Below are 21,297 nucleotides of genomic sequence, written 5' to 3'. Positions count from 1 at the left end.
CTTCCTTTTGTGTTGTGGCTATGGGTGCTCTGCTCATTAAGATAGCCTATTGTTTATAGGCTCAGGCTGTGATATCACTCAAGTGACACAAATGTCATACCAAAAAAAGAAGCATGCTATTTTTTGGTTTTATTTTCAACACAGGGCTACATATTGATCAGAACAAAGTGTTTTATTTGATAAAGGATGACAAGAAGAAAAAAATCAATACCCTAGCTCATTTATTCACAGCCCTGATCATATATTCATTCATTCAGAAAAATAGTGTCCCAAATAACTAGCCTATCCAAAAATAAATTTCTTCTCAAAAGAATGTCTCACCAGAGTGTTGTTATTGGTTTGCTAAAGCTCTAAATAAAGAATTTGACCTGGGACCACTTTTTGAAGTTGTGGATTACAGTAGAGTGAGAGCTCAATGAAGATAAGTGACCTTTTTGATGGAGAGTACCATAGCTGAACACTGAACTGTGGTAATGCTGTGCTATTATCCCTGCCATTGTGATTCTACCGTCTAGAAGCTGGGAAGAGTGACCTACAGCAATGTTTAAGTCACTGTAATTTCGCCCCTCTTCTCTGACAGCACTAGATTATCTCCTTTAGAACACAATGCCACCCTCTCGAGAAATGCTGGTTGCACATCGGCATGGAGGAATAGTGTGTTTTGATCTTTGACCTTTATGGGGTTAGTCTGCCTTTTTGACCAGACAGAAATAGAAATAGTTTTTGACCTTGGTGCATCAGTTTAGTCATTTAGACTGCACATTGTCTTAAATGCTTGTTATTTGATTGCTAGACATATGCTATTTATTGTTTAAAAAAAATAACATTCTAAATAACAATAAAACATTCTAGACCTTCTATTTTTTCTGAAAGACCTGAAAAGTTCTTTTCAATATTTTCTTTTCATCTTGAATATGTGTTTTGGTTGTAATATATTATTTGCTTATATTAGACTACATTTCACTGGGCCTACTGTAACTGTAGAAGTGGTCAGAAGTGGTCAGAAATTGACTAGTTTAAGTGCAGCCTAATCTTTTTTTACATATTTTTTACAACAGTAACATGTAGATATATATTTTGCCGTCGAAACAGCCTGGACATCATGTCCTATAAAGTCTGACAAGCTTTACAGCCAATCTCTAGATAATACACGCGTGATGATGTGAATTTTAATGACTTGCACTGAAGTTGGCAGCACCCACCAGTTGTTCCCAGCGCCTGCGCCAGTGACGTCACACACAGCATGGCGGTCAAGGTGACTCTGTCAATATTGCGCTTATCTTTTAGTGCTATAACCGTTATTTACATAGTTTGTCTCGTTTGGAGTAATACAGAATGGCAAAATTTTGTGTGGTTTCTGTGAAGTGGATTTATGGCGTCCTCTGTCCCGGCTCCTCAGAGCATCCTTGCACAGGCTACACCCGGCTTGTCCATCGGCCTTGAGGAGGGAGAGGAGAGCAAAGTCTATTTTGTCATAATGTCAGACTCTGGACCACTCGATTACCATGATGATTAATACGTGATCTCCCTGGCTGTTCGTATGCTCTGTGCAAGTGCATAGGCTATTTGACCAGGGATGCTCGTGCAGCTCTCCAGAAAGCCTACAGGATACATTCATTCTCTGCAATAGTAGCCTAACCATAGCTCGCTGTCATTATACGCCGCTATCTACAAACAAGAATTATACGCTGTAATATGCTAGGCTGCTCAATGCACAGATGAATTGGGATATTTTTGTCAGGTTATCTGTCGTCGAATTTGGTCAACGAATGTATGCATAGCATAGTCTATGTTTTAGGAATCGGAATTGTCATATAATTGAATGTGTTTATTTTCAGGTGCAGTCCACTAAAAGAGCCGACCCTCATGAATTGAAGGACATCTTTTTAAAGGTAATTATTCGATTATTATTATATATTTCGTAGCCTATTGGAAATGCTGTTATTCTTAGTTTAATGTGCACTCTGGAGAATCTGTAATGAATCGTATGATGAATCCATATGCTAAATAATGTGTCATCTCTGGTTGTATTTAATGATCTTCAATATTATTTGCCTCAGTGCTGTGTCCTGTAAGGAACGTTAGCAGAAAACTTAGCAGTGGGACATTGCAACTCAGTGCATTGAAGTAGGAGCCTCTGTAACATATAGCTCACACTCTCTCTAGTGTCTCTAGTGCCTCTCTTGAGAAACAGTGATCTTACATGGTAGTTCTGCATGACATGGTCTGATTCAAAAGTGCTCTACTTTAGTTGGGTTTTTAGCCTGGTGTCTAAAATGGGTCACACACACACATACACTCTTACACAAAGGACATGAAGGTAATGCCTTGCAATTTTGCTTTTGTGGTTGTCAACTACAGCAAATAAGCCAGTAACCTGATACTGATTCATTGCATACAGTACAGCAGTACTGTGTCCCTTTGCACTTTCCTTAGAGCCAAGGCAAGTGCACACTGAGGCTGGTGTCCAGTGCACGCCACAAAAGGTCACTCGCATACTTAGACTAAATCTGGATACCCTTTAGCCAGGAATCTCTCCTTGCATGACTTCCCATAGAGTTTGACAGCTGCTTGGGTCTTCTATTTTGTCAGTAAGATGTTGAGATACACCTTGAATGATGAGATATACCTTCCTGATTAGAGAGATAGAGCATGATCTGCCAAGAAGAGCCGTGACAGCTTGAAGTGCCTAGCCCAGTTTTGTGTCCTTGAAGACTGTTCTAAACAGATCCTGTAGAGGTACTGCTTAACAGTGGACTCTTAATCGAAAGCCATTGTATGAATTTGTAACTGAAGGAATGATAGGATGGCTGTAGTGAACATTGACTAACTTGACTGGACAAAAAAGCAGTGTTTCAACCAACACATACTGCATGCTTTGTTTACATGATGATACTGTATGACCTAGTCCATGCCAGAGCTAAACTTAACTTAAAAACTGTCAGTTGAAATGCATGGACTGTAAAACATGGTTTAATACACAATATTTACCAGAAGGGCTTTATGCATATGCATGTTTTCAGAACAGCTTTTCTGTGTGTATGTGTGTTTGTAGCAGTTCTTTCTCCAGGCTGTAACATGAGTCTGCTAAATCTGTCGGCTTATATTGTCAGGCACCCTTGCAGTTGTGTTAGTATGTTTTCCTCTAGGAAGTGAAAATATGAAACACTATACACTAATATTAAACATAAAACACTATTTTTTAATGTATTTAAGTGACTGTTTGACCAGCAACTAGAGTTGGAGTCATCATATTATGATTTACGTCCATGTCAACTCCATGTCATTGAAATGCCCTTCACCCACTTCCGCACTCTATTTATTTACCCTATGCAGCTTAGTCTTGGTTTCCTCTGTTGTATCAAGTGCTTTGTGCTAACATGTTACAATGGTAAGTCGTAAGTGTGCAGCTTTGCAAATTGAAGTTTGATCACACAGGCAACTGATCCTTCTGCTCTTTGCAGAAATGAAACAGTGACAAAACAAAACCAGGGATACACATTCTCTTTTCTGTCTCCAAAGTGGAATTTCAGGGAAGGGCATAGTATTATTGAGAAGCGTTGGCAATCTGTGTTTGTATGTATGCAGGGAAGCATAAATCAATGTTATTGATTGACAAATGGAATAAAAAGCTCAGTAAAGAGACTGTATGGGGACATTTTTCTTTGTAGAAAGTGTAAAGTGTTGTTATGTAATAGTTACAGAAGCACTAATGCAAAAGACAGATTGCTGTTGATTTTACCCCGGTGCACTACAAAATGTTTTGTTGGGCTGGTAAACAAATACTTGCTTTTCTGACTTAATTTTCTCAAGTTGCCCCAGAATGCCAGTTACAGTCTGGAAGATAGAATATACTTAGGGAAAAGACCATAAAAATGGTCTAAGATTTGAGGGAGATATGCTGATGCTGTTTCAGTGATTTGTTAGAAAGCTATATAAAAGCACATAACAATGCAATAATGGGCATTCAGTGAACATCCAGTGGTCTCCTAAACAAACAAAAAAGGGTAATTGTCACCACAAGCAAATGTGATGCTATTGATATTCAGAGCATTTCTGCCATTTTTTCACATGAGGATAAACAACACAATCGGTTACACTTGCTTCTCAACATGATGATGTATTTATGTCACTTGTCTCTTGTGCATGCGTACTGAGTGTATGCATGCTGTTGCGTGGATACTGTTCTGACGAGTCTGGTATTCCGTCCCCAGCATGCCAGTGTCACGGACACAGATGGGGAGCATTACATGACCCCTGGTGATTTTGTGCAGAAGTATCTAGGCCTGCACACCCAGCCTCACCACAACCCAGATACGGTGCAGCTCATCGCCGGAGTCGCTGACACCACCAAGGATGGGTAAGTCATGTTGCCATGGGTGGGCTTAGTTGATGAAAAGAGGCAAAAACAACAATACTCAGCTGTAGAAGCAGGATGGCTTACTTCAGCAAATGAATGTCAAAAGGCAATTCTCTGATGCTAAGTCCTCTATATCTGAGAGCAAACGCACTCTAGATACTTGGCTCTTGTGGAAATATATGATTGTGTTCATTCAACTGAAGTTGCAAATGATTCCATGGCATTTTGTTGCAAAACGTATCGCCCAATTTTCTAAAGTGAGGCATAATTGCTGCTTGGAGATGGAAAATCAGGGGTAAAGTCAGTTATCCCTGTTTATAGCTATAGTATAAAGAACAATAATTGTGTATTAATAACTCATGAAAATGTTTAGGGATTACTCAGTCTCTCCATTGTGTCTTTGCTGTAGGTTATGGTTTCAGCTGAGCTGTTAAAATGGTTAAAATTAATGGAAGGGTTATAATGCCCATGTACTTGGCATTGAAATGTAGCCTTACACCAAGACATGTCATTATTTTCAGATAGTACTCTTTCTTTCTTTTCCAAACAGACTGATCTCCTTCCAGGAGTTTCTGGCCTTTGAATCGGTTCTGTGTGTTCCCGATGCCCTTTTTATAGTGGCCTTTCAGTTATTTGACAAGACTGGCACAGGGGACATCTCATTTGGTATGTATGTGAAGTCAAGACTAAGAAGATAAGCAATGCTGTCATTCTGTGCATGCATGTTTTGTCCATAAATTAATTGATAGGGAGCCTTTTTACAGTTTCCTATTTTTAATGCAAACAAATCTCACTATTTGCTTTAGAGAAATTAGCTTTGTTGTTACAATTCTTACTATTAGTTCACTGACATTCGTGCCTTGCTAAGGGTAGCAGAAGAAAACAGTGAATGCCACAGCATGTTCTGAAACAAACGCACGTCTTTGGCTGGTTGCTGATTTCATTGCAGTGGGAATGGTGTTTTAGTATTGCTGAGTGTGGGTATGGCGTCTAATGCTGCCGAGAGGGCGCTCACACGTTCCGAGGGCGAGTGGACGCTCTTCAAAGCGGGGCTTGTGAGAGTCAGTCAGGTTGGTCTAAGGCCCAGATGATAGTTCCTGGACGGGGGGACCGACACTCAGTGCATCGCCATTTCAGCTACTCTGCTGGAAACCCAAAAAGGACTGAGATGAGGCATCAACCACAGGCCTCAGAGTATGACACTCATAGACTCACAAAGGCAGTATAGGGGGCAAGGCTCAGCCGAGCTATTGCAAAGCTGATTGAGCTGAAGGAAAAGCCACAAAAGCAGCGGAAATTGCACGGCATGCTCAGTCAGAGATGGTCCTGGAATCACTGGGGACCTTCACATTGTGGTGATGGGGTAACCACCAGGACCTGACCACCACGTCCATGCTTTAGGTACTGGCTGGATTTGCACTGACTGCAGTCCCCTTAGAACTTAGATTAGAGACTAGAGGATTGCACGGTATTGTGCAAGTCTATAGATGTAGCTGCGTCTGTTCTGTTCTGTTTATGGAGTTGGGGTTTTGTCGAGGAGATGATGTGAGCTGAATCATGTCCTCTGTCACAGAAAATGTCAGGGATATCTTCAACCAGACCACCGTGTATCACCACATCCCTTTCAACTGGAACTGTGAGTTCATCAGACTACATTTTGGCAATGACAGAAAGAAGCACCTCAGTTACCTGGAATTTACTCAGTTCCTGCAGGTAGGAATGAAATGTAATTGCAGTAGCATATGTGACATGACAAAGAAGCTAAATAGAACTGGTTTGGCTAAAAAAGTTTGCAATTTATTTTCATTTTTTTCTGTGAGGAAGTTGTCATTTTTGGTTATGAGTAGCGGAATTTATGAAACTTTGTCATTTAAATTTTGTACTTTACTACAGCATTTATGCGTAGAGACTCAGTATTTCTAATGCCATTTTTAGTACTCAAGTTCGTCCAAACCTGGTGATTGAAATCAGACTACATGCAAGCCAAGTCTTCACAGATTTTATCCTGCCACCTTGTGGAAGTGGATGAACTTTCTGAAAAACAAAATGGTCAAAGACCTCAGCACTTAAGTGGTAGTTATACAGTATAATATAACACAATGCAATAGCTCAAGTCTCTTCAAAGTCAACTTGCCGAACACACACAAAGGCAGCCACTAACCTGGTAACCTGGGTCGGCTAAAAAACGGTCCAATACACAGCCGGGTCGGTGCCTCCGCTGGATCAGATGTAACCGCAGACGGTTGAGGCGGCTTCGCGTGGCATGATGAGTTAGGCAGATCACAGCAGTCTGCTGGTAGTATCTGATCAGCTCTGACAGCAGTGGGGATGGGTGGGCAATAACCCCCCACCCCCCTCCAGTCCACTCTCTGATTGCACGCCCCTCATCCTGTTGAACCCCCCCCCGCTCCACCTGCCCCACACACTGCCCCGACCCAGGACACCTGCTCCCCCCCCCTCTGCTCCCCAGCCCAGGGATCAAACCTCACCTGATATGGTTCTCATTAGACACTCTGACAGAGGGCAGGGCTTTTTCTTTCTCTCCTTGAGTTTTTGAGAGGCCACTGCCAGATATCAGCACATCTGTGGCCTGGACATGTGCGAGCTGACGTCCGTAACACTGATGTCATGTGTTGGGCTCCGTGTTCCACATCAGCACCTCCTCTGCTGAGGGCCTCATCATGACAGAAGTCGTTTCTCAGGCCCTCGGGCACACTTTTTCATGTCCTCAGCAGTGTTTTCAGCCCCTCTCTCTCTCTCTGTCCCTCTCTCTCTCTCTCTCTCTCTCTGTCCCCCCCCCTCTCTCTCTGTCCCCCCCTCTCTCTGTCCCTCTCTCTCTCTCTCTCTGTCCCCCCCCCTCTCTCTCTCTCTGTCCCTCTCTCTCGGGTGACAGGAGCTGCAACTGGAGCATGCTCGGCAGGCGTTTGCACAGAAGGACAAGAGCAAGAGCGGTGTCATCTCTGCCTTGGACTTCAGTGACATCATGGCGACCATCCGCCACCACATGCTCACTACGTTTGTGGAAGAGAACCTTGTTTCAGTAAGACTCTTCTGAAACACAAACGCATGCATATGCATACACACACACACACACATCTAAAACACATAAATATTAGAAACAAAACATAACTATATGAAGAGGCATGTATCATAACCTGAGGTTTGTTGTCCCCCACAGGCTGCAGGCGGAGCGACCTCCCACATGGTCAGCTTCTCCTACTTCAATGCCTTCAACTCCTTACTCAACAACATGGAGCTGATCCGCAAGATCTACAGCACACTGTCTGGCACACGCAAAGACACTGAGGTCACCAAAGGTGCTTGATTTTAGTATAGATCTGCAACATCCCTTTGGTCCAGATGATTTGGTAAAATTGGTATGAGATCCAGTGCCTCACCACTTACAGTATATCACAGCTGCTAAAATACACTATGCTATCTAAATGCATTACTCAGGGGCTGATAGTACTTTAAACAGTGAATACTTTAATCTTAAGATAGTTTATGAGTGTATACTTAGTTACATCGACAGACATTACAGGAGATGTTTTATCTGTTCTGATAGCTCTGAATCAAAGTGCCACACTCCCTCCACAACACTAATAATATGTGACATATACAGCAGCCCGTCTCTCTTCCTCATGCCTAACGCTGCTTCCTCTGGCCCTCACTGTCGCACAGGGGAGTTTATCCAAGCGGCCAATAAGTTTGGTCAGATTACTCCAATGGAGATTGACATCCTGTACCAGCTTTCCGGTCTCCATTCTCATTCTGGGTAAAGCCTCTAACTCATCGGCTTTTCCTATTTCCGCAGCACCTCCTGGCTTCCTCCCCATTAACCATGCACCTCTCCCCCTCCCCTGCATGTTTACTCACACTTTTTTTTTTCTCCTCTTGCTCTTTTTTCATCTGTAATATTGGATTGCCATCACCTCTGTCCAATGTATTTAACACATTTATCCAAAACAGTTTTCTTATTGAATCTATAAATGGGATGAAAAAATATTACGGCCCCATTTATAGGCTATAAATGCTAAGTTATTGCTCATTCAGTTTAACAACAGTGGCTCCACCGGCTTGATTTATTGGGAAAACAAATGCATGGGGCCGACTTAACAACGCCTGTGGCCCACGGGGGAATGTTCTGGCCATTTCCCTGGCAGTCGGAGCGAGCGAGCATGTCGGCGGCTGCGTGTGCTGTGGGCACCCGTCCAGCTTTGTTTACCTGTTGTGTGTGCAAAAAAGACCTTTTAAAGGCGCAGTAACTTGGGGTTATAAGGCAGTAAAAATTGCTGTGGAAAATATTGCATCATCCCCCACCACAAAATCGGCTGGGAGGGACTGACTTTCTTGTCATGGGGGTGATGTGGCTCTTTCTGCTGTCCACAGGAGGGTGACCTTTGCAGACATTGAGAGGATAGCACCGTTGGAGGAGGGGGCCGTGCCCTACCACCTCGCTGAGATCCAGAGACAGGTAAGGGTCACCTGAGGAGGGTAGAGAGGGGGGTTGGGATTAGACAGGTGTCAAGCCGGACTCCACAGCTAACTCAATATAAAGACCTCCACAGACCTATACACACATCTCCTTTTCAAAAAAGGGTTAACTTATTTCAGCTATTTTAATAACTGAATCAACAGCGACTTCCTTAATGTCTCTCTGAAACATCCCTTTCCCTTACAGTGTAGTTCTGTATTACGTGGGATGAGAAAATGCACTCCTAATTTCCGCCTTTAAATGACCGTCACGGCACTTCGGTGTGGACGCGTCGCGCACATCAGACCCAATCACACTGATGTTCTGAGGCGCATTAATGAGGACAGGGCTTTTTTATCCGCAGCTTTCTTTGTGAGGTCTCATCGTGTGAAGTGCCCGTGGCGAGGTCTGTTTTGTGTAAGAGCGACGGTGAGAGCAGGAGTGAGAGAGAGGTGGGGTCTGTCTGCCTGGGGAGGAGGATGAGAGAGTACCTGCCCCTCTCTCTCTCTCTCTCTCTCTCTCTCTCTCTCTCTCTCTCTCTCTCTCTCTCTCTCTCTCTCTCTCTCTCTCTCTCTCCTCTCTCTCTCTCTCTCTCTCCTCTCTCTCTCTCTCTCTCTCTCTCTCTCTCTCTCTCTCTCTCTCTCTCTCTCTCTCTCTCTCTCTCTCTCGATCCTGTGAAGCTCCAGACAGTTCCAGAACATCGGGCCATGGCTCCTGGGCCCCTGGGGGCTTTTTTACACTCCTCCTGGGACCGACGTGTGGAGGTCTGGAATGCAACTTTGGTCTCAGAGAAAGACAGGCGGGTGGAGGGCTTGTTTGAGAGGTGTGTGTGTGTGTGTGTGTGTGTGAGTGTGAGTGTGTGTGTGTCAGGGGGTTCGGCTGAATGTTTCGGCATTCTCAGGCCTTGCTCTCGTGGAAGCAGCGTAATTGCTCAAGTCCTTTGATCACAGCCTCAATCTTGTTAGCATTCTGCCTTCAGTGAAAGCAGCTGTTGGAGCAGGAAGGGCCTTGTTTTGTGGATGTTGCTCACTGCCCCCAAGGAGGCCAGCCGCACTGTGACTGGCTCTGGAGCGGTGTAATAATTCATGTAGATCCTTATCTCTACACGGGAACAGGGCTCGGGAGGCCCGGCTAGCCTGCAGTGCAGAGCAACAGAACAGAGGGTCTGCTTTCAACATCCAGATCAAAATGCATGAGATTGGCCTGATTATCAGCAAATCAGCTCCTTTGAACTCCACAAGGCAAAAAGTGAAACGTTCATCTTGAACTGTTAGAACGCATGTATATTATAATGGCATATAATGCACAGATAATGTCTCTACTTGTGGAGCCTAACCTACAGCAGAACACATCCACAGAGGATGGTGACTGCCTGTGAGCTAGGGTCCATTCCAAACCCTTTTCACCCACATGTAAACCTATTCCCAATACAGTACGCCTGTCCACACAGTATCTGGTTTATAGAGACCAATTCATTCATCTGAACACTGCTTTGCTGCTGATACTTATCCCTTCTCCTGTCTCCTGATTTATTTCAGCTCTGATCTCTTTCTCTCTCTCTCTCTTTCTCTGTCTCTCTCTTTCTCCTTCTCTCTCTGCAGCACGCTCATGGAGATGGGTCTCGGCCAATCTGGCTCCAGGCTGCCGAGTCTGCTTACAGGTTCCTCCTGGGCTCAATCGCCGGAGGTGAGTGACATGTCTGCCGTTGGGGCCGCGGCCCGCCGAGGGGGTAACCCGAGCCGGCCAGACTGGCGCGCTGGGGCCCGGGGGCCACTCATTGTGCTGCGGGGGACAGCGGGTCGGATCTGAGGGCCCGGCATTGTCCTGCTCCCGCCGCTGCCGCGCCGCCGCCGGCTCCAGGCTGTCTTCTCGGCCTCGGGTTCCGGAATGACACAAATCTTCCGAAAAAAAAAAAAAAAAAAAAATCCGTGATGGAATCTCGAGTTGTAATTGTGCTGCAAGGAAGTGATACGGGAAGGGAGAAGAAGGCTCTGACACAGCAGTCGAGAGATGGGCAGATCCATACGCACACACACACACTCTCACACACACATGCATGCACACACACACATAGGTTCACATGGTCATACAAAGCTACAAACTGGTAGAGCGCGTCGTTTGAATAAAAGGACTCCACTGTCTTTGTGGAGCGCGAGAGCTCTTTCTGACCCATGCTGGAAGCTGCTGGGCCCTGAATGGGCATCTGGTCTGGAGAGAGAGAGAGAGAGAGAGGGAGGCCAAGCCTTTAGCTGTCAAGCCTTCCGGAGAGTGTGTGAGGTTCATCTCCATGGAGACCTTTGCTCCGTGTGAGCGGTGGCAGCTCGCGCGGGGAGAGCGGTCGGCACAAGAGCACTCCGCATGCTTGAGAGCCGGAGTCATTAGAGAGCCTTTGATGTCAGACAAGACACGACAAGCTAGCGCGGCGGCTAAGAGCGGCGTTTACGGCAGCCCCCCAACACACACGTCTCCACCTCCCCCCCCCCCCCCCCATGGTTCAGGCATACAGCACACATTAGTGCTCCCACCGACAGCAGAGACACACAGCCTGGCGTCTCAGCTGTAATCACTGTTTACCACTCCCAGCATGCACCACTGCACTCTGAATCTCCACCGGTCTTTTAGGCAAGGTAGAAAATATCTAAAATGTAGACATAGCCATCATGAAATCACCTATAACATGTTCTATGTGTAAAATCTAATTTTCTTTTCAAAATGACTGCTGTCTAACAGAGAAAGCTTGTGCTGACGGCTCAAGACTGATGTGCCCTTTTTGCTCCCTGCTTGTTTCAGCGACTGGCGCGACCGCCGTGTACCCCATCGACCTGGTGAAGACCCGCATGCAGAACCAGCGCTCCACCGGCTCCTTCGTGGGTGAGCTCATGTACAAGAACAGCTTCGACTGCGCCAAGAAAGTGCTGCGTTATGAGGGCTTCTTTGGATTCTACCGAGGTAAGGGCCACCACTTTAACACCACTGTCTCAACACATCCACTCCATGATTAATGGGTTAGTGAAATAAAGTGCGGTTGCTCTTTTTACAAATGGTAAAAAAATGGTCAAATTGATTGACAGCTAGAATTGATTTAGAGTGAAATATAGGGCAGTATGTGTGAGCGCACTGTAAACTATGGTGCTTGTGGTGAAGTGGAGCATGCTGTGGTCATTTTTATGAGTAGAAGTGACTACTGCACGTCCCATCCACACTGATCCCACATATGTGGACCAGAGCCAGAGGGAAAACAGGGCTGTTGCAGAATCTAACACAGAAGTCATCTGTTACCCTAATGTGCCAGAACCTATGGGAAGCCCTGTTCCTCCAGCCCCCCATAGCCCCAAACACAGCCCTGCACAGTGAAGGAAGTCAAGACTGCCATCTACTGCTGCCTCTGCCACTGCAACTCTTTTGTCTTTTCTCTCTGTCTCTCTCTCTCCGACTTCTGTCTCCCCCCCCCCCCCCCCTGCTGTCAGTGTATGGCTCTCTTTATCTGGCCGCTCTGATGAAGGGCCGATTGAGTGCGAGACAGACACGCTTGGCGGTTCCCTGGCTGCATACGGCGGGCCCGTCACTCGCCAGGCCCCTTCAGAACTTTATCTGGCTCGCTGAGTGACAGCCGGCCAAACAGCGCGCTGCTTATCGCCGCGCTCGAGCACTGGCACCCCCTCCGAGGCTACACTGCACCCTCTGTTCCTCACCACGCCAAGGGCCCGGCCCAGACAATAGGCAGCCCTGCCGTACTCGGCCCTCCCTCCTATAGGTCCTTGGTGGACTTGAATGGCCACGTTATCATCAGGCCCCATCAGATGTGTTGGTGCGATCAGCAGTAAATATTTAGGGGTTGATCCAAGTGTCTTTTGAGATGTTAGGGGCACATTTTGCGATTGCTGGTGGTGATAGCACCATCTGCTCAAGGGTATTTCTGTCCGTGACTTGTATGATCTCAGCGGCCTCATGATGTTCTTTCTCCCTTTCCTAGGTCTCGTGCCACAACTCATTGGTGTGGCTCCAGAAAAAGCCATCAAGCTAACGGTGGGTCATGTTAACACTATTGAAGGATCTCAACCCTCTACTTGAATATATAGATATAAATATAGATATAGATTTAGGTATAGGTATAATTTAAAAAAAGTAAAGTATTGTATTTCTATGTGTTCTGGCTTCATGGGATAAAGTGGTGGCTTTGATTTGAATATGTAGTGTACAAGCAACTTTTTTATTGTTTTCACATTCAGATGAATGACTTTGTGAGGGATAAATTCACCGATGACAAAGATGGAAGCATTCCCCTCCTTGCTGAGGTGCTGGCTGGTGGATGTGTAAGTATAGTAGCCTTGTACCAGTGGGTGAGATGGGGGAGGGGGATGCGTTCTGTGGGCTACGGCTCCAAACACACGGTCTCTGGTTCTCAGTGGGAAGCAGGGAAAGGAGTTTGGCAGCTGCTACGCTCGCACTGTTGAGCCATAATTGATTTGGACGTGAGGGACGTGCAGCAAGCATTGGGGCTCCTACTGTAACATTATACCTGATTTTCCTTTTCATTTCTAATGAATATTTCCTAGGGAAAAAGTACACATTATTAAAAGAAAGAGCCAAAAACAATCCCCTGCTCAGCAGTCCTCTTTTTAATCTTCTTAAGCTTAAGCAAACTCTCCTGGCAGATATGAATTAACAATTACTCAGCCAGCATTTAAAAAGGGTCTAAATCATAGTTTTACATTGTGCGGTCTCTCGTAATTTCAATTAATGCCGGACTTCCTCCATCCCCATTATTGAGACGCGGGGCTAATTTCCAACTGGTGTACAGACAGGCTTTTTTGTTTTCAAAAGAAGTGGGAGGCCGCGATACAAAGGTGCTCTTTGGTCCCTGAACCTGCTAATTGGGCCCAATTTTGAAAAATGATGCCTGAGAGCTCACTATTTTTATCCTGAGCTAATTTCTGCAAGCAGCGTAGCAGGCTAAGAGCATCAGGTAGATTGAGGAGCGGTAATGCCTTCTCAGTAGCCTTCCCGCATAATAGCTCCGAGTGAAATGAAACAGACAGGCAGGCTGGACAGAGGAGGCTGTCTGTTGGCCACGGCGAGCAGGGTCCGTGGGGTCGCGACCCCTGTCAGGCTCTAATTGAAGGAAGAAGCCCTGAAGGGCCTTGGACGGAGCTGGTCAGGCCTCAGTGTGATTGAGTTTGACAGCGGCGCACATACCTGAGGCGTCCTCCTCCACTGGCCTGACCAAAGGCCTGGGACCCCACTACACCTCGCCACCCAGAACGGAGTCAGTGGACAGACAAAACAACATGAGCGTGTACACTGTCTACGGGATAGCACAGCTCCATATTAGCGTTTATCCCATTCATCACCAGTTATATTTATAAGGCTGGACTGTGCTGCTGCCGACCCGAACGTGCCCTGCTGATAGCAGAGGCTGTGCATGGCCAGGAGATGTGAGTGGATAACAGAGGGAGATAAGCGTAGCAGCAGCGCTGAGGTTAATGACTTCATGTGCAGAGCGGCGGTGGTGGACATTCCCCCACACCCATCACCCTTCATCTCCCTCTTTCGCTCCGCGCCACTTTGAAAATGACAAAATGCGGCAGAGCTTTTTTTAGGATGCAGTGCGGATGTTTACAGAGAGAGGGGCCCAGCCCTATGTGTGTGTGTGTGTGTGTGTGTGTGACACCGGCGGCTCTCGATGGTTCTGATTAGATTGAGGGGCGAGTGACAAATGTGTGTGAGAAGGAAGGGCCAAACCCCGGGGCCCTCTCTCCCTCTGTGCCAGGTTACGGACAGGGTTCCCCCCTGGGAGAGAGGCCAGAGATTGGGGAAGTGTGTGCGGGGCGAGGCTGGGGGAAGGCCGCTGCTATCGGGCGCCCTGCCCCCACAGGAGGTGCCTGAGGGGGGGAGAGTCGAGGGCCAAGAGGGCTGGAGTCGGGGTCAGCGCGGCCGCTCCCTCCGTGGCCTGTTCCAGCCTGACCCTGCCGCTCGCCCGCTCTCGCGTCTCAATGGCTGTTTGTGTGGTGGCCACGGCAACAGCGCTCTGAGGCTGAGTCAGATTGGGATGTGAACAGGGGCCTTGTGTGAGACCGTCTTGGGTTTACACAGTTAATTTGACAAGACAACTTGCTTGTTCCTCAAAATTGGTGGAGGAACATCCAATAAATTAGTAATGGGATATCCTAAAGCTATTTAACCTGCAAAAATAATTGTAACTGTAATATGAAACATTTGGGATTATTCTGGTTTTAGACATTAATAAACCAAATTAAAATATTTTTCACTAACGTTTGCATCTCTGTGCTCTCTGCAGGCTGGAGGCTCACAGGTCATCTTCACCAACCCGCTGGAGATTGTGAAGATCCGTCTCCAGGTGGCAGGAGAGATCGCCACAACGAAGCGGGTCAGCGCCCTCAACGTGGTGCAGGAGCTCGGCTTCTTCGGCCTCTACAAGGTGAGCTAAGACGTCCAGACCGACTGGGTTCTCTAACAGAGCAGGACATAGCAGAAGAACCTCTGATATGAACAGACTTTAGCTGTAGGCTGACAAATGCTCTGTCTGCAGTAGGTGGACCAGGGAGTGTTTTCTCTTGCTTTCTTTCTTTTTTTAACTGACCGCGGCAATTATGCAGTGCCTTGCCGAAGTAGTAGCTTTAACATGCAGAGAGCACCACTGCCAACCACCAACAGCAAATTAGGGGGGAAGGATTTTGCAGGGCTACTGCTTCTGTCCAAGTTCTTGTGGCTTTTCTTGTGTCATGAGTAATGTGTTCATGCTCCATATTTTAATGGGGAGCAGACAATGTGGAGCTTGTTAAAAGACTGATTTCCCCTTCTCTGTGTATGCACACTGCAGACCAGGGGTCTGTGTTAATATGCCAAGTGTGTGCATGACTCTGTGTGTGTGTGTGTGTGTGTGTGTGTGAGTTCAGTGCTCTCGGCTTAGGGGCTCCCTATGTCAGCTGTGCCTCTGGGGGGCCTTGTGTTTGGCTGGCCTGACTCCTGCCTGTCCCAATATGTCTGCTGTGGTTTGGCACGGCGCGGCTTCAGTCGCATAAAGCTCTGGGGTTTCTTAAGGCACGTGATCCTCCAGTTATGCAGCTCCACTCAGTATGGGCCATACGCTGTCTACCTCGGCCTCTAAAAATGCTGTTAAAGCAGAGATGGCTTGGCCTCTATGCTGACCCATTTGAGGTTTATCCCCCTCCTTTCTTCAAGTCGTGTTTGAACTGTGTGGATTTTAGAGCTCCTTGAAAGCCATTTGCAGCCATCAGACAGCGTGGTGCAGATGCTGGCATTGACCTTTTAGAAGCCTCCAGCCCTTGTACTCAATGCTCTCCAGTCATTTTCTTGCGTTTTGGTGTCTATTTTAGGGCGCCAAGGCCTGTTTTCTGCGTGACATCCCCTTCTCTGCCATATACTTCCCCGTGTACGCTCACACCAAAACCCAGTTTGCAGACGAGGACGGCAGGTTGGGGGCCCTGCAGCTGCTCACTGCTGGCGCCATTGCAGGTGAGGAGAACTCTCCTTAGCATTTCACTTCATTCATCCTTCTAGCCACCTGCCTTTTAAAGCCATCACGGACATGACCACACTGTGGAGCTTTTTGTTGTTGTTGTTGTTGTTGTTGTTGTTGTTCCCGTCGTCCTGAATGGGAGCCGCTTCATTGTGCTCTCTGGGACCCCCTCTCCACAGGTGTCCCTGCTGCCTCTCTGGTGACCCCCGCTGATGTGATCAAGACCAGGCTGCAGGTGGCAGCCCGTGCCGGTCAGACCTCCTACAATGGAGTCATCGACTGCTTCCGCAAGATCCTGCATGAGGAGGGCTTCAAGGCCTTCTGGAAGGGGGCAGGAGGTAGGTGTGGCGCTCGGAAACAGGCCGCTGTGCATACATGTAGGCGTGGCTGCTGACCGAACAGACTTGTAATGTGAACCTTTTCTGGTCCTCAGCCCGTGTGTTTAGGTCCTCACCCCAGTTTGGCGTCACCCTGGTGACTTACGAGCTTCTGCAGAGGTGGTTCTACGTTGACTTTGGAGGACAGTAAGTAGCAGTGCCCAACACATCATTGGCAAAAGCTAATAACGACATATTATTATTTAGCATGGATTCTGTTGGGTTTTCTTCCCCCGTGTCTGTTTATCTGCGTGCCCACTCTCCTCTTCACTTTTCTCCAAAGCCGCCCCGCTGGCTCTGAGCCGACACCCAAGTCCCGCATCTCGGAGCTGCCGCCTATCAGGCCTGACCACGTTGGCGGCTTCCGCTTGGCCGCAGCCACCTTCGCTGGTGTGGAGGAGAAGTTTGGCCTACACTTGCCCAGATTCAGGACCCCCATGTCTGAGCCCAAGGTCCAGTCTCCGCCTGCCCCTGCCAAGGCCTCGTGAGCGCCCCCCTGAGGCTTGCGATTGGGCTGCATGCTCCACGAGCTGAGGTTCCTGGACCTAACTAGCCTACGCTGCAACCCCCCCCCCCCCCCCATCCCCCATCTCTCGTATTCCCAAATGATTCAGTAACACCACAACACAAAGAAAAATAAGAAATCTAACTTGGAGCACTCCTGCTTTGTTCTCATACACACACATTTAAATCTGGCTGTACCCCCCCCCCCCCTGCCTGCATGACTAGTGCTTTATGGGTAATCCCCTGCTTCCCTGGACCTGTCCACCCCTTTGTGCGTGGCTATGCACAAATGTTACTGTGCATATTGTACATCTTTGTGCAGAGACATTATGGTGTTGAGAGACAAACTCTCGAGCGTTCTTCCTCGGCCATGCATTGTGTGTTGTGTGTTGGGGACGTCTGTAATCATATTTTAGTGGTGTGAATGGGTGTACAGATGTTTTATTTATGAAATCATAAATCAGAGAATAAGAAATTTAAAAAGAATATTTAAATGCATTTCATTATTGTATTGTATTTTATTAAATTAAATCATACTGGTTTAACTTTCGAATTTTGAGTTGTTTTTCTTTTTTTTATTTCTGTGGAGCATACATTACACTGTCAACATTCTTTGTGGGTTTCGCCCAGGGAAGGTGAAGCACATTTCTATTAAACATTTTCAAAAGAACTTTCAGAGCTTTCCACAGGTACAGCATGAGATTGTGTAGGATGCCCTGATATCAAAGAGTTTTTTTTTCCTTTTGAATGCATGAGCAGATTTGAATTGCATATGGCTTCGGAATGAAGAATTCACTGTGATCTACAAAGACATTCAAAGAAGTCCAAGAAAAGCTATTCCCCTATTTACAGTTTACAAACAGACTGTGATTCCAAAAGGAGGACGAACCTTGTGGTAAAACATTATCTCACATAATACAGACATTGGGTGACATCTGTCCAGTACAGTTCATAATAAATAAATGCTTTTACTGTAGAACTGGTGGCTTAGAGAAAAGTCCTGATGTTATGAGGTTCCTGGGGGTACTTAATGGTAGAACCCACCGAGTCTTCAGCACTGGTACAACTAAATATGAAGTTCTTTAAGTTTGATACCGCCACAATTTCAACAGGGTCTCTGGGAGTTATATCTATTTAAGGCTTTTTGGTTTTTATAAGTACGACCATTTGTGTGTGTGTGTGTGTGTGTGTGTGTGTGTGTGTGTGTGTGTGTTGTATTGTCTGTGGTGAATAGCCCTGGTGTAGAGATATTTTTCCTTTTGAGACCCAACAAATTATTTGCCCATACAGAAGTACTTACTTCTGCGTCTTACTTGAAGAAATCCCAATCGTACTATGCTACAGCCAAAAGAAAATGCCATTGTGTTGTAGAGCTGTATTCGCCATCATGCCTGTCATTTTTTTTGTTCGTTTTTCTCTGAATTACAACCAGCATTACACAGAGTGGGGGGATGGGGGCTGGGTGCTTGAGGAAACCTGCCACCGGTCCAACAAACGAGCGAGTGAGCGAGCGGTGTTTCCATGGTGATCAGGCAGCCAGGCGCTGGGCCGCCAGCTCCTCGGCGTCGTCGCGGTTCTCATTGATCTCGGCCAGCGTGCGCACAAAGCGTGTCCACTCGTCGTTGCGCGGCACAGCGATTTGCTGCGGAGAGGACGGAAGAGGGACAGAAAATAATGGCACATTGTTCAGAGACGATCATCTTTCCTTTTCTTTACCTTTTTTTTTTTCCCTCCTCCCTGAACTTAAAAACCAGCAAGTGGCTTCCTTGTGAAAGGTCAGGGGATCAACAGTAATTTTGTAACTGTCACAGAGACTTGACCTCTTGAGTAGCACAGCTTGTGTGTGTGTGTGCGTGGGTGTATATGAGTGTGTGTGTGTATATGAGAGTGTGTGTGTGTGTGTGTGTGTGTGTGTGTGTGTGTGTGTGTGTGTGTGCGCGTGCGTGTGTGTATATGAGTGTGTGAGTGGTGAGTGAAGGGGGTGGGGTAGTGAGGGGACACAGCACCCAGGGCTAGTGGTGCCCCCTCTCTGGCTCAGCCTACTCAGCTGTCAGTGGTGTAAGTGACACAGGCACGCTGAGAGCCCCCCTGGGGGAAGTGGCCTCTGGGGCCCTGGCTGCCACAAGGGGGCTAATTGTCAGACGTGCTAAAGCAGCCTTAGCATCTCATCTCAAGCACTCCCTCCAATAACCTCCCCCACAAGACGGAGTGAAGCCTGCTAAACCTGACTCTCGGAATTTTAGCACACATCATTTGAATAAATTTCAAACTAAACGAATGTTTTGATTTTCAAATCAGGTGCATGTACCTCTCCAACTTCGTAGACGAGGACCTGTCCATCAGAGTCTCCCACAGCGATCTCACGCCCAGACTGGGCCCATCGCACTCGATTCAGAGCTGGGCTTCCGTCCACTGTAATACTCGCCGTGGGCACCTGGAACAAAACAACCTCTGTCAGAGAGCGTAACTAACACATGCACATACACACAGGAACACACACACACACGCACACACACACACACGCACACGCACACACACACACACACACACACACACACACACACAGTGAATCTGAAATGGGAGTGCAAAAATGGAGCAAAGGCAGAAAACTAATGGAAGTCAAGGGGTCTGTGGAATAATCACAGCTATAGTTGTGGAGCCTGAGCCCTGGATGAATGGGGGAGACAGCGGAGTGGAGTGTGTGTGTGTGTGTGTGTGTGACACGCAGACAGATGAAACGGCAGTGTGTGAGTCAGTGAGACCCATGTAGAGGGAGAGTGGGAGTGGGAGGGAGGGAGAGTAACTTTACACGAGAGACAGATTTTGAGAGGAAGCACATCTGTGTGAGACGGAGCAGAAGTGAATGAGGGACTCAGACTCTGTGGCGAGGCGGCAGGAGTGTGTTTGTCAGTGCAGTCAGGAGACCATGGACGTGTGTGTCACTGGCTCATATGGTGGAGCAACTGGTGTGGAACAAGCAGCTAAAAACACCAAGGGTTGCACCACACCCCGGGGCTGCACAGGCAACTCTATCAAATGTATGTCTGTGTTAAAGGGACACCAGGCAAGCCTGATGCTTTTTTTTCTATGAAGCTCCCCCTAGCGTCTGTACGTGTTGATACGTGTGCGAGTCCTCGCTCGGTCTGAAGCTCTTTTTTCTTTTGTTTGCATCTTCCGCCAAGGGTTTTCGCTGCTTCTTCGCCCGGCTCTGCCATTATACACACGTTTGCAACCATCGCTAGCGTTTTGTTAGCCTGCCTCTGTGCTGGGGATGCGGGATGTAAACTGATCCTGCTTCTCGCGATGTCTGAGACTTTGTGAGACTGAAGGTCGGCGGGTCAGATACACCGAACTTGCAAGCGGGATAACCTTCCTACAGGCAGTAGGGGCTGGCGAGAGAGTCTTCATTCGCCCTGTAATGAGTCATTTAACCATATACCGACTTACGAAGATGATTAATTAACACGAAAACGTTGCCTGGTGTCCCTTTAAAGTTGTAATGTCTGAACACAAGAGTGCTAGATGTACACATGTAATGTAGTCAGTCTGTCTGCATGCATGTCATTGATTTGTTCACCTCAGTGTCATTGTTGAGGTTCCACAGGTCTAGGTGACCTACTCCATCCACGCAGGCAAACAGGGCGGGGTGAGTGGGGGACCACATGACGTCGTACACATAGTCCGAGTTGTCTTCAAACGAGTACAGAGGCTTATTGTTCTGCAAGAGGAGGAACATTGTGTACAGATGTCAAGCACTCATCTTTATATAATCTTTGTATACTTGTGTTCCAAGCCTACATTCAATCTATGCCCCTACTGTTTGATATGGAAATGCAAGTTCAAGAGGCCTGATTCTCTTTGAGGTCAATGTAACTTTGAACACCACTGTGTGCACTCTTATGTTTTCAAGACTAAACATAAAAAAAATATGGGTTAATGGTTTGGGTTACAACAAGATACTCCCTGCCTGCCAATTACGGTCAAGCATGTAAAAAAAAAACAGCACGAGACCTTCATGTTCAAAATTCAAGTCGAGTGTCTCTGAGCTCAGCATGGGGCTGGCAGAGGAGGTGCTCTTCCC

The 21,297-nt window shown here is 47.0% G+C and overlaps 2 protein-coding genes across 2 annotated transcripts in view; one reads left to right on the top strand and one right to left on the bottom strand.

Moving 5' to 3' along the window:
* Window positions 1–1,216: 1,216 nt before the first annotated feature.
* LOC143100527 (electrogenic aspartate/glutamate antiporter SLC25A12, mitochondrial-like) lies at window positions 1,217–17,761 on the top strand. The gene is made up of 18 exons (XM_076263776.1): window positions 1,217–1,255; window positions 1,839–1,892; window positions 4,215–4,360; window positions 4,911–5,026; window positions 5,934–6,073; window positions 7,254–7,400; window positions 7,539–7,677; window positions 8,042–8,135; window positions 8,750–8,834; window positions 10,436–10,520; window positions 11,625–11,783; window positions 12,808–12,860; window positions 13,064–13,147; window positions 15,133–15,273; window positions 16,193–16,331; window positions 16,515–16,673; window positions 16,769–16,859; window positions 16,996–17,761. Exons 1-18 carry the CDS (start codon window positions 1,244–1,246, stop codon window positions 17,198–17,200), a joined length of 2,049 nt encoding a protein of 682 aa, XP_076119891.1. The 5' UTR covers window positions 1,217–1,243; the 3' UTR covers window positions 17,201–17,761.
* The window catches only part of dync1i2a (dynein, cytoplasmic 1, intermediate chain 2a), a 25,117-nt gene continuing 21,530 nt past the window's right edge, over window positions 17,711–21,297 (bottom strand). The window contains exons 14-16 of the mRNA XM_076263777.1: window positions 20,794–20,934; window positions 19,525–19,650; window positions 17,711–18,858 (exon numbers count right to left, since the gene is read on the bottom strand). Coding sequence (XP_076119892.1) covers window positions 18,745–18,858; window positions 19,525–19,650; window positions 20,794–20,934 — 381 coding nt within the window. The 3' untranslated portion in view covers window positions 17,711–18,744. The remainder of the gene's footprint in view (window positions 18,859–19,524; window positions 19,651–20,793; window positions 20,935–21,297) is intronic.

Source organism: Alosa pseudoharengus, unplaced genomic scaffold (genome assembly GCF_046254945.1).
Source record: "Alosa pseudoharengus isolate Yale_2024_CS ecotype anadromous, Long Island Sound unplaced genomic scaffold, YU_APseudo_1.1 YU_APseudo_1.1_scf_3, whole genome shotgun sequence".
NCBI classification, from domain to species: Eukaryota; Metazoa; Chordata; class Actinopteri; order Clupeiformes; family Clupeidae; genus Alosa; species Alosa pseudoharengus.
The sequence above is the reverse complement of the archived record's forward strand: the minus strand, read 5'-3'. Positions and strand labels throughout refer to the sequence as shown.

Excerpts from the sequence above, each read along its gene's own strand:
- LOC143100527 (XM_076263776.1), top strand. Across the intron at positions 12,861-13,063 it reads AAAAAGCCATCAAGCTAACG|ATGAATGACTTTGTGAGGGA; the intron begins GTGGGTCATGTT and ends TTTCACATTCAG. Across the intron at positions 16,332-16,514 it reads CACTGCTGGCGCCATTGCAG|GTGTCCCTGCTGCCTCTCTG; the intron begins GTGAGGAGAACT and ends CCCTCTCCACAG.